We start from the raw sequence: 12,281 nt of genomic DNA, 5'->3' as shown, positions 1-12,281 counted from the left end.
CAAAGGTTTTTCAATAATAATAACTAGAAAGGTTACCCCCGCTACGCGGGGACCAGAAGCTTTCAATGTTGTTTCCTTTTGATGAACGTGTGTCCATAAAAAATCGAGAAAATGACATAAACTGCCCAAATTAAAAATGGTCAGCAAAAAATGCAGAAAAAAAAAATGATTTTAAGACTGGAAATTTGTTGTGTTTAAACTTTAATATATATACACAATTACAAATAAAGATAATATCAATTATTATAAATAAAATAAAACTACAGATAGCTGGCATATTACTATACAAACATACTACAATTAAGGGAAAAAATCATGTGAAGAATAGGGGGACACCAGGTCCTTGGGGTAATATCTTAAGTGCTTGAAGGAGTCACGGAAATTAAGAAGCAACTACTAAACAAAAAATAACCAAAATTCTGTAATGGAAACGGAATGTCCTATTCCATCCCTTATGTGATTCCCACATACCAAACTTTACCTTTTAAATAACTTGACAGCCATACATTTGAGGAGTAAGTGTCAAAATATGTCCCGATAGCTTTCCAGTCAATTCTCTCCTTTGTCCATGCATTCCATGCTCAAAGAACTGAAACAATAACAATCTATAAAAAAAAACTGTAAAAAAAGCATATTTCGTGTTGTAATCAGTCATCAACTGAATAGAGTAAAGCCTATGACTATGCATGTTTTTGTTAACAATAGGCTATGCCTTCTTCTAAGACATTAAAACACAAATCAGAATTTTTTTAATTTATTAAAGCTAAAGCTAGAAATGAAAAAAAATATATATTTATTAAACATAATGGTTGTTATCTCTACATTGCTATTTGCGTTAACTGTTTTAAAATTTTCTTCAATAGGCTTAGCAGTAATAATTTTCATATTTAAATTAGAGACAATAGTAAAGTAGGAAATGTTTAAAAAGCATAAATCCATGGCATGAGAGTATCCTGCAGCTTATTTTATGAGAGGGGTATATATGGAAAGTTTAATCTGTAGTAAATGATTAAAAAATTACGAAAAAAGAAATAAGTAGGATTGTTGAAATACCAATAACAGGATGGCCAATCCTTCAAATAGTAAACTTTTTCAAGAGAATCACAACAGTAAATTCCAATACAAAAAATAAATAAATTATCACACAGTGAACCAAATGTAAGCAGCAGGATACTAAAGACAGGGGTAACTTAGGAAAGGATAAAAAATTAGTGTATTAAACGGATTTTATTTTTCTGTAATGGAAGCAGTATGATATAAAACATAGGGGTAAATTAGGAAAGATCCAAAATTTCAATCAAACACACCTCGTAAAGAATGCCACTTCCATCCTTCTATGCAGGATAACTTTGTTAAGACCTGTAGAAACTTTCAAGTGATAAGTTGTCCAGAAAATAGCAATATACTTTCATGTACATTTTTCCTATATCATCTTACTGTTAAATTGTGTCCGACTACAACGTGCTACTTCGAAACATTTACCTGTCATTATATTGAAAAATCTTTATCGATCCATTAAGTTAGTGAAAGTTATCAAATTTTGTATTGTATTGGATCATTATGGATTACAAATGTGGAATGTAGAAAACCTTTTGTTTGTTAATATGGAATGAACTACTCCATTTCTGCTCATAAACACAAAACACACAACCAGTCATAAATTTCAAACTTGATCTCTAAAACTTATTTTAAAAAATGAACCTAAAATGGTATAAGCTATTATAACTTTTGGTAATCGAAAATCATCAAAAAGGAGCGACCACTCTTACCTGTTATAAAGGAAGTTAAATATAACATGAAATCTAGGATGTGTCGCATGAATCTCCACCAATTTAGTCTTCCTACTGCACTGCCCAAATCATAATGATATTCAAAACTAATCAAAAACCTCATCACAGATAACAAATGTATATATGAATATAGAATGAAGAGAATAAGTGAAATCAAATAGCCAGAAACACTGCACAATCTGAAATTAGCAATAACATGTGATTTCTACCAAACCAACTGTCATTTCTGGTGACCCATTTCAACAAAGCTTCTGCCAAAGCTTCATGGTTGTCTTCTTCATGCCAAAGCTTCTGTTTATCTAACATTTAATCCTTCCTAGGGGATACATATATATATATATATATATATATATATATATATATATATATATATATATATATATATATATATATATATATATATATATATATTGTCGGAGATGATGGAGAGAGCAAGAGATTTTGATGGCGGTAGTGCGAGAGAGACTTACGTGTTGTCTATTTTCCTTCTATGTACCTCTGAGTTTTGTTTGATCCTTTAAGTATAGTGTAATCAAGGTTTTTAATTTATTACTGTTGCAGGGTGTTGCATCGTATAGGGTGGTGGGCGGTGGTGGTGAAACCCTCTTCGGTTTCAACTGCCAACCAATTCAAACTATAGATTCAATATAAGTCCGACATCTGCTCTTGCCGACTGAAAGTAACTGAAACATATAGAAATCAAAGCCAGTCGGTAAGCGATGTTAACAACTTGTTTTGGCAAAGTCTCATTCGTTTTCTCTTTAGTTTGAGCAACTTTCAAAAGAAACAACAAATTCCCAATTGTAAACTTGGAAAAATTGTGTAAAAAATCAACAAAAACAAAAAAAATCGAGGTCGAAATCATACCTTCGCTCGATCCTTTATCTTCTGCTTAACCCAACGATGATTTTCATTGCTCGTATATGAGAATTGAATAAGGAAGAGGCGAAATTAGGGTTGTAATCAAGTTTATCGTATGAAATGCACCTTCTAGCTTTGAAATCCTTCTTATGCTCTGAAAGAATCATCCGACACTTCCAAAGTCGTCGACCTAGCTGACCCCCAATCATTCCTTCAACAATCGTCACCGACAAAGCATCGAGTGAGTGGTGACCAAATTGAGAAACGAAAATAACAAATGAAGGAAATTTCGGACCTAGTCCATCTACAATCCGCATGAGAGAAGTCATAAAGACGACATATGATAGGAAGAAAGAAACCGAAGGCAATACCGTGTGCATTTTCAGACGTCTAACACCCCCGTTCCCGAGGAGAGGAAAGGAAATCGGTGGAAATGAGAAGAAAATAAAAAAATTGGTGTTTTCGAGTTTCATTAAACGAGGGAATTGGAAGGAAGTCGAGGAAAATGGGAGGATCACTTTCCCTCCTAACTTTCCTTCCGATTTGGGAGGATTTTGAAAGAAAGAACAAAATGATTCATTTTCCTTCCAATTCTTTCCAACTCGGGAACACAAAAGAAAATTTTGTTTTCTTTTCCTTTCTCTTCTTTTCTCTCGTGACTTTCTTTTCTCTTCTTTTCTTTTCTTTTGTTAAACTCGGGAACGAGGCGTAAAGTCGGTGAAGAAGAACTGAGGTCCATGAGTGGAGAGTGTCTGCAGTAACCACATGACAAAAGAGATGAAAAATCGATACAAAGAAGCGGTGAAGAGGTGGAGGAACAAATGGAAGATAGATATTGGCCGATAGAGGCGGTGACAAACACGTTGCATCTATAAACGATTACGAAGGAAACAAAAAAATAGAAAAAATAAGCCATGGGAGGGCACAGGCGGTACATGCAGGAGACGCAACACTGATGTAGTGATGTTAGTAAAGTAAACAACTTATATTAGAAGGACTAATTAGACAGAAGAAATAAATAAAAGGAAAAAACAAGAGAAAAGCATATGAATTTTACTTTAGTTAAGATACAATAAATTTAATATATATATATATATATATATATATATATATATATATATATATATATATATATATATATATATATAATAAGGGCTTTCTTGGAATTGAAACTGCTTGATTTAAGTTGAAAATGGCTGGTGCACAAAATAACGAACCGGGTTGAACTTTAAAGCGTATCAAACGGAGAATTTGGATTCCTAAAACGAATCTTTAGCAAATGCGCAATATAAAGCACGTATTAGCTGGTTTGCCCGAGAGGTTAAGGGGGAAGACTTAAGATCTTCTGCACATAAGTGCGCATGGGTTCGAACCCCATAGCCAGCAAATATTTTATGATTTTTTATTGTTATCTCAAAACCCTAGGATTTTCAGGGATCTGATTAATTTTAAATTCCAAATTTGTGTCGTTGTTTGTACATTTTTATACGATTGCTTAACTACTTGTGGGAATATGAATATCTGGAAGAGCTACCTTGGAGCCCAATCAATCTTCTCATAATAGGAAAGTAAATCGATTAATTGATAGATCCTAATTATGATAACTCAAACTCCTAATTAACCCAGAATCTTTCCATATCTGAAATCTCTCACAAACTAGTATAAATAATACTATCTACTTCCACAATCCACATTCACAAATCACAATGCACTACCGGACATATCCTCCACATCTCTTCGTTTTCCATCCCCATTGTTGAGCCTCTTTTTCGATCTTTTCGAAGTGAAAAAATTCTTTCACTTCTTCTTCCTCGTTTGTGTTTTTTCGTGAGAAAGAAAGTGACATACATAATGGAAAAGTATGTCAAAATCAAGAAACTTGGGGAAGGATCATATGGGATTGTCTACGAAGCATTGAATAAACTAACCGGTGAAGTAGTGGCGATCAAGAAACTGAAGAGAAAGTGTACCTTGGAGGAAGAATGCAAAAATCTGATAGAAGTCAAGGCACTGCGGAGGATAAAGCATCCCAATATCGTAAAGCTCAAAGAAATTAATGGAGAAAACGGTAACGGTAACGTATTCTTGGTATTCGAATGCATGGAATGCAGTCTCTACGATCGTTTGAAAAATATCAGAATGGTGTCTTTTTCTGAAAGTGAGATCAAAAGCTTGTGCTTCCAGCTCTTTCAAGGTCTTGCACACATGCATGGCAATGGCTACTTTCATCGTGACCTGAAACCAGATAACCTTCTTCTTTCCAAAGATCATGGCATCATAAAGATTGCTGATCTTGGTCAAGCTCGAGAGACAGATGGGGAACCTCCATACACCGATTATGTCACGACGCGCAGGTATCGTGCCCCTGAGGTTTTTCTCCGTTCTTCTGTACATGATCCTGCGGTTGATATGTGGGCAATGGGTGCAATCATGGCGGAGTTATTCACCCGTCAACCACTTTTTAAAGGTGATAATGGCGGAGAAGTATTGTATAATATTTGCAGTGTGATCGGAAGTCCAACAGAAAGCAAATGGAAATTGGGACTTCAACTTGCAGTTAATATGAATTATCAGTTCCCAGATCTTCCTGGTGTGCCTCTTGCGTCCTTGTTACCTTCTGCAAGCAGCGAAGCATTGTGTCTGATTGCTACACTTCTTTCTTGGAATCCATGTTTGAGGCCAACTGCTATGGAGGCACTTGAGCATCCTTTCTTCGATGATGTCACACCTCCAATACACGTGAACAAAGATCTACCATGGAAGCGAGCGTTGTTGAAGCCGGCAAGAAGTTCGAAGATCTAGTTGAAGATATGATCGTACTTTTATGCTCCAAAAAAATTAAGTTGATTTTTGAGATCGGAGTAATTGTTTTTGACTTGGTAATTGCAGCATGCATAGATTCTATATAATTAGATAATCGGACGAGTTAATTGCAAATTTAGCGTTAATTTGGTTAATGGGTTTTAGTTTGCATGGATTCAATTTGTTTTTCGTTAATCAATCATAAAGATGGTTGTTGGTAATTAAAAGCTTGGCAATTATCAAATATCTAAAATCGTTCGTCATTTTTTTTTCTTTCGATAATAATATATCATTGTCCTTATATTCGATACAAGTTGTTATATCATGACTGTATTTGAAGGCTTTTAATAAATTTATCATGTTTTCTTAAATGAATATATATATTCTTGTTTCGTTGCCAAAATCAACATGCTAAACAGGATTTTATTTACATTTTTTTCAATGGTGAATGCTTCTGATATAAACAAGCAACTTATTTCAGAACGTTTACTAATCCTATTTTGACCCGAAGGAGGTCACCCAAAATACATTTGTTTATTTTAAATCAGTAATAACTGTTCTAATATGATCATAATTTGTTTAAAAATATAATAATACCAATAATTCTAAAACCAATAGTATCGAATTTCTTAATAACTATTTAGGTATAATATCACTTAGAACAATCTTCGATTATTTTTTTGCAAAAGTTTCTAAATCTATTTATAGAAATAAAGCATTTTGAACTTGTTTTATACAAATATGGCTTTGGGCCTAAGTTACACATTTTATTTTTAACCCCTTTAAGTTTTATTTTTTACAAGAGAAATTAAAAATTCTTTTATATTTTATTTTTATTATCCTTCTATCCACGTTAAATGGTGATAAATGGTTATCAATTTCATTAAACGTGTCATTAAACATGTCAACATTTGATAGAGTAGATTTGATGGGATAGAAACATAACTATGAATAAAATATAATAAAATATTTAATTTTTCTTTTTATAAATATAGTTTTGGGCCCACTTCATTAATTATGGCACTTTTAAGTTTTAACCCCTTTAAGTTTTGTTTTTAATAAGTTATTATAAATTAATTTTGATATTTTTGTAACTTTACCAAACAACAAATTATATTATACTATATATTAAATATAAATGAGCTTAGGAATAATGAATTTTATACATTTTAGATTTTTGTCACACATCTTTTCACTATTGACACATTTAATTCCTATAATTTTTTATACAAAAAGGTCCGCGTGAGATCTTTTTTACGAAAACAATCCCTATATTTAAGATTTTCATATGTCGGCAAGTTTGTTTTCTGTGTAGAAAATAAAGTATAAAATTTTTCCCGTAATTTACAAAAAGGTCCTTATGCATTATTTTTTACATGAACGATCAATGTGTTTAAAAAAATTACAAAATAGTTCATATATAATAGAAAATTTACAAATTACTCCCTCCCCCCTCAGGTTGCAATATATTGCCATGTTTCGTATCTATAATTTTTTGTTTTCACACTTTAACCACATGAGTTTTGTATATTCGTAGGTTTGCCCCCTACCGTAGTTACATAATTTCTTTTTAATAGTTCAATTAGTTGTTTTGTCGGTTAGCGAAATTAAAAAAGGACGAAATCATCATTATAATCTCATTTTCTAGTAGTACTTTTTTGGGTTTTTTGTTTTTTGTTTTATACTTTTTTGAAACTAGTTTTTTATTTGTTCCATTATTTATTGTACTTTTAGTAAGCAAAATTTCATATATATCCTTATTAAACATCTAAATATCATATTTGTCCGACTTAAACTTTAAATATTGTATTTATCATTCTTAATGTTTTTTAATATCATATATGTCGAAATCTATTTTTTTAGACAATTTTTATTGATTTATAATCTTTTTTTTTATCATTTTAAAATCATTAAAACTAAAAAACATTTTTAATGAACAATTTTGTCCTTGATTCTAAATTCCAATACAACATCAGATTATGTGAATATTTAAATCGCAACCCACTTCTTCAAGTGAATCAAACCATAAACAACCCAGTAGGCTTAAGAGCAGAAAAGAAATGAGTTGTAGACCAATCTGTTTACCTCTAAAGGGATTATAGCCGAGACTCGTACTGAAGTATTACTTACAAAGAATTAAAACTATAATCACTTTCATTAAACCAGAAAACTAAAGGAAAACAAACCATGGATAAAACAACAAGCTATTATAATTGTTCTATGTATCTATTTTCGTCAACAACATGTTAACATGAGTTTTAGATACACATTGACAATATAGAATCAGATACACATTTTGCTTCAAATAATGTTATTAGGAAAGATAAATTTGTTGATTACCATAAAATCTATGATATCATAATTGATCAAGATACTATATGCCAAGCAAATGAAAAGAAACTATGTATAAAAGGATTTATAAAAGGACCAAATGAAATATCCCAAAAATACAGTCCAAAATTTTCATTTTTAATCATTAAATAAAATCATAGTTATCAAACCATTCCATCAAAATACAAGTCAAAGTATTTCAAAACATTATTATCAGAGTTTCCAAATCAAAACATTAGAGTAAACATCACAGGCTAAAACATCTTGGTGTGTTCAATGCAGTCGTCCCGAACTCTTCCCTTTGCTACCGAAAGTACCTGAAACCAAAACTAAAAACTATAAGCATGAAGCTTAATGAGTTCCCCAACATACCACATACCATACATACAATGTAACGCCCCGATTCTTAGGTATTGATTTATGTTGAATCTTTTTGGTCTTTGGGTCTACTTGACGAGTTGGCCGCTCTACTCGTCGAGTAGTAGCGGGATCGTCCACACGTTTTAGTGACCTACTCGCCGAGTCCAAGAAGGGACTCGACGAGTAGGATCTGGCAGATGAAACCCTAAATTTCGGGGAATTTCACCATATTTAAAGGATCATTGACCTCCCCCAGCCTCCCCTTTACAACCTCTTGTCTCTCTTTAACCCTAACTCGAGTGTGTGCGTGTTCTTTGGAGAGTTTAAGCTTGGAGGAAGGATTTTGGGAAGGAATCACTTGGGAAAACATGATAGTTGAAGAAAGAGTTCGTGGGATTCAAGTTCTGCATCAGCAAGCACTCTCTTAAAGGTGGTGGAGTTCGTGGCAGTGAATCGAGAGTTGGAGTTTATCTACCAAGTCGACATTTGCAAGATGAGTTATCTTCACTATACTAAGGGGTCTAAGGCACCAAGGCCGGCCCATTGGGTATGTTATCCTAGTAGTGTTAGTAGGTTGATTATGAAGTTAGTGTTGCATGCCAGTGGTTATGCCAATTAGGTAGATCTGTAGGACTACCTGTGTTGTTCATGATTATCTGCATACTCAATGGTTATGTTATATGATGATATGTTATGTGGGATGGGTTGAAGTGAGACTGCTTCGTGCGGTAAACCAACATACCCGAGAGCATTCCAGTTACGAGTTGAGGGAGACTCGTATTGTGGGCTCGATGGCAAGCCAAATGTGAGCTGTGGACCGAAAGCAATCCAGACTCACACTGTGGGCCCAGGGAGGAGTAATCCAATCTGTAAAGCTCTGGACCCATTACATGATGTTTAATTTGTTATGATATTGCTTACTTGGTATGTGGATTGTATGTGTATCAGTATTTTAGGGAACTCACTAAGCTTTCGGGCTTACAGTTTCAGTTTATTATTTTAGGTACATCAGGGGATCGTGGTAAGGCGAAAGCGTGATCGTACCGCTCCTCGTTTGGATGATTTGTTCTGGGATACTCTGATATAAAATACTTTTGGAAACTTGTTTTGTAATAACTATTGAATTTGGAATGCATTTTAAAAGTTTAAAATTGGCTTGATTTTTATGGGTGTTACAAGTTGGTAACAGAGCCTTGGTTTGAGTGAATTGGAGGAACATTCGTGTGAATCCAGTCTCAAATCAAGGAAAGGTTTCCAAAATGAGTTCTAAAATGGTTTTCAAAATGAGTAACAGAGGATGCATGGCGTACGATCAGTCGGAGCCAGTAAGTAGACCCCAAAATACCATACAGTTATTTGATTATGTGATATGTTAGTGTTGGGTTTTATACAAACAATCCTATGTGTACATGCAACCCTAGCATTGGATCTATGTTTTCACTATTAGATACACAACATTATGAACACATAATTAAATCCTAATCATGATTGCTATTTTCGAAATTAACCAAGAAGGTTAGATTACATACCTCTTGTTGTTATATTGTAATAACAATATAAATCTTCAAACCCAAAGTCTTGAAAGCAAGCACCACAAGTGTAGTGCCTCTAATGGCTCACAAACACCAAGAGCAAATGGAGAAGCAAGAGAGAGAGAGAGAGAGAGAGAGAAGAGGTATAAAATTCGTTTCTAGGAACCCTAGACAAGGCATGGATGAATTCATAAGCCTTAGGGGTCTTTATATAGGTGTGAGATTAGGGTTTCAGTCCTTATCCTTATCTAGTTGCTTGCCCACCAAGTAACAATAAGATAAGCCTTGACAACCCATATCTTTGGACGATTTCAAGGATACAAATCCTTTAGATTTCGTCCAACCCATATTAGGATAATCCTTACCCTACTTTGTAACTATCACATAATTACAATTCAGCCCCTCTAGTTTAATTAATTACACTTGATCACAAAATTAATTCCTAATTAATTATTGACCAATATTAATTAAACAATTATGATTTCTCCTTTAATATATTATTCTTATAACATATTAATAAATCATAATAACCTCTCTCTCTATTATTTCTCTAGTCAAGTTGCTTTGGTGAAGGCAACCCAAAAGGACCATGCACAATCAGGTCAAGTACTTGACAAATATGGTTACGGGCTTAGACACTAATCCAACAGTCTCCCACTTGGATAAGTCCAGTAACTATAATAGTAAGTACAACCCGATTAGCAATCGTAGCTCTCAAAGACGCTGTCGAACTCTGATCTTATCAGTAACCTGTCCTTTAGATAAGGGATCGTATATTCCTCCATTCTAGATATCGTATATATAGACATGAGACATGGATTGAAATCATTCTCTCAGTCTATGTGTTGTTTCTCGATTTCCGATTTACGACGACTGACTAATTGAACAAATCAAATTAGCCCTAGCCCGGCTGAGCATTTACGTTTGTCATCACTAAATCATCGAGGGGCCCAAAGATATCGCTTTTATCCTAACTTGGATAAAAGGAACGGATAAACTTTGATACAATGCTTGCTTGCACTTACTCACCGAATCACACACAACAATATGTTTTATAACACCAAGTTACTAGTGCGTTTACGTATTATCAATCTGTAACCGATTTGCAAGATACAACTCACACATCTCGGTTTCAAGAATATAAGATGTTATCGTCTCACCAATCATTCGTGATACAGTTCATGGAATGATCCAAGTAAGCGTGAGTTTAATCCAATGCTCAAATTCATATTCATAAGCACTCACGAACGTTGCAGCAAACATTTGCTTATGTCTAATACTCTTTTAGACAATCCACACACCAATTCATGACAGTCTTCATTCATACCTACTTCCAACATATGAACGACTGTGGCCCGTTCGAATAATTCGATTATTCTTAATAAACAGGGGCGAAACACAAACATTAAAATTGGAGGGGCCGAAATAAAACTTTAAAACAGAACCAAATAAAAATGTATTAAGTCATTATCGAAAGACTAATTAGAACTTGCAAAAGGTTTTTTATAAAGAAATTTTGCAAATAATGTATATAATTAGATATTGGAAAAGTGAAAGATATAAATATGAATTATGTTACAGTGGCCAAGAAATACAATTAATTTATGTTTATGAAATAATGAAATCATAAAAAAATAAAAGTAAAAGAGTTATCAAACAAATTCTCTCTAAAAAATACATAAAATATCAAAAGAATTTTTTTTACAGCGGAGCACTTTCAAAATTTTGACAGCACATACCTCTATTAGTTATCTTTATCAGTGAGATTATGTAGGGGCTAAGATTGTAGGTACACAATAAGAAAAAAATCAATTTAAAAGCGGAGACCATAAAAATAAAGGGTAAGAACAAAGGTTGTGTGAGAGTAAATGCCACATATACCTGGAGATGGTGGAGATAACATTCAACAAAGACCGACATCACTTCTAAGACGACGGATAGCAGCCATTTCCGGCAGCGACGCTCGACCGACATTTCTTCTAAGAGGTCGGAAACAACGGTTTCCGGCAGCGAACCTAACTTATTTTCTTTGTTTTTGAACTTTTTTTAGATTTGTTTCTAAAAAGAACTAAATATGTCATGTTGATGATTAGATAGAGTTTCAAAATAACAAGGTGATTAAGATTTGTTGGGATTCGATTTCCTTTCCAAACTTCTACGGGGTTTGTTTTGATTTAGAAGACTTTAAATATCTTCTAAATATCTTTATTTACTGTCTGCATTCCTCCTTCATTTTTTATATAAACTAAAACATACATATTTTGGCTAAGCATATGATAAAAACCAGGCAAAAAACCGGGGAGGCCATGGCCCCTCCCGGCCTCCAAAGGGATCCGCCACTGTTAATAAATTCAATTATTCTGGAAGTCAAAACATGCAAATGTGAAACACAAGAATAATACTAATCCCATATGGCCTCAAACCTTTGAGTATAAATAAAACACATTTTATTTATCACCATATCGATTACTCATTATTTTTCGTTTCGGGTAATCAACTTCTTACTTGAATTATTACACTTGTCCCATGCTCCTAGCATGCACACAATGTTTGTCTATGGTTCTCACTTTGTGAAATAGATCAAATTGAACACATTTCCAATCAT

General features: G+C 33.5%; 1 protein-coding gene, 1 long non-coding RNA gene and 1 other non-coding gene across 10 annotated transcripts; 2 read left to right on the top strand and 1 right to left on the bottom strand.

Annotated features, from left to right (window-relative positions):
- Positions 1-218: 218 nt before the first annotated feature.
- LOC128126000 (uncharacterized) lies at positions 219-3,089 on the bottom strand. 8 transcript variants are annotated; one of them, XR_008223592.1, is made up of 4 exons: positions 2,947-3,089; positions 2,658-2,862; positions 1,308-2,473; positions 219-589 (listed from the first exon to the last, which is right to left on the bottom strand). It is a non-coding gene; the product is annotated as an uncharacterized LOC128126000 (long non-coding RNA). The 8 variants fall into 8 exon arrangements; XR_008223596.1 differs by having other exon boundaries at positions 3,023-3,043; XR_008223595.1 differs by having other exon boundaries at positions 1,308-1,359; positions 1,438-2,473; positions 2,658-3,015.
- An 865-nt stretch (positions 3,090-3,954) lies between these two features.
- Positions 3,955-4,037, top strand: TRNAL-UAA (transfer RNA leucine (anticodon UAA)). The gene has a single exon. It is a non-coding gene; the product is annotated as a tRNA-Leu (tRNA).
- Positions 4,038-4,502: 465 nt separating this feature from the next.
- On the top strand, positions 4,503-5,453 carry LOC111921063 (cyclin-dependent kinase F-4). Its single transcript, XM_023916653.1, has one exon. It carries the CDS (start codon positions 4,503-4,505, stop codon positions 5,451-5,453), a length of 951 nt encoding a protein of 316 aa, XP_023772421.1.
- Positions 5,454-12,281: the final 6,828 nt, after the last annotated feature.

Source organism: Lactuca sativa, chromosome 5 (assembly GCF_002870075.4).
Source record: "Lactuca sativa cultivar Salinas chromosome 5, Lsat_Salinas_v11, whole genome shotgun sequence".
Classification (NCBI taxonomy): Eukaryota; Viridiplantae; Streptophyta; class Magnoliopsida; order Asterales; family Asteraceae; genus Lactuca; species Lactuca sativa.
This window is presented reverse-complemented; position numbering and strand designations above follow the sequence as displayed.

Excerpts from the sequence above, each read along its gene's own strand:
- LOC111921063 (XM_023916653.1), top strand. The coding sequence starts at position 4,503 with ATGGAAAAGTATGTCAAAATCAAGAAACTTGGGGAAGGATCATATGGG.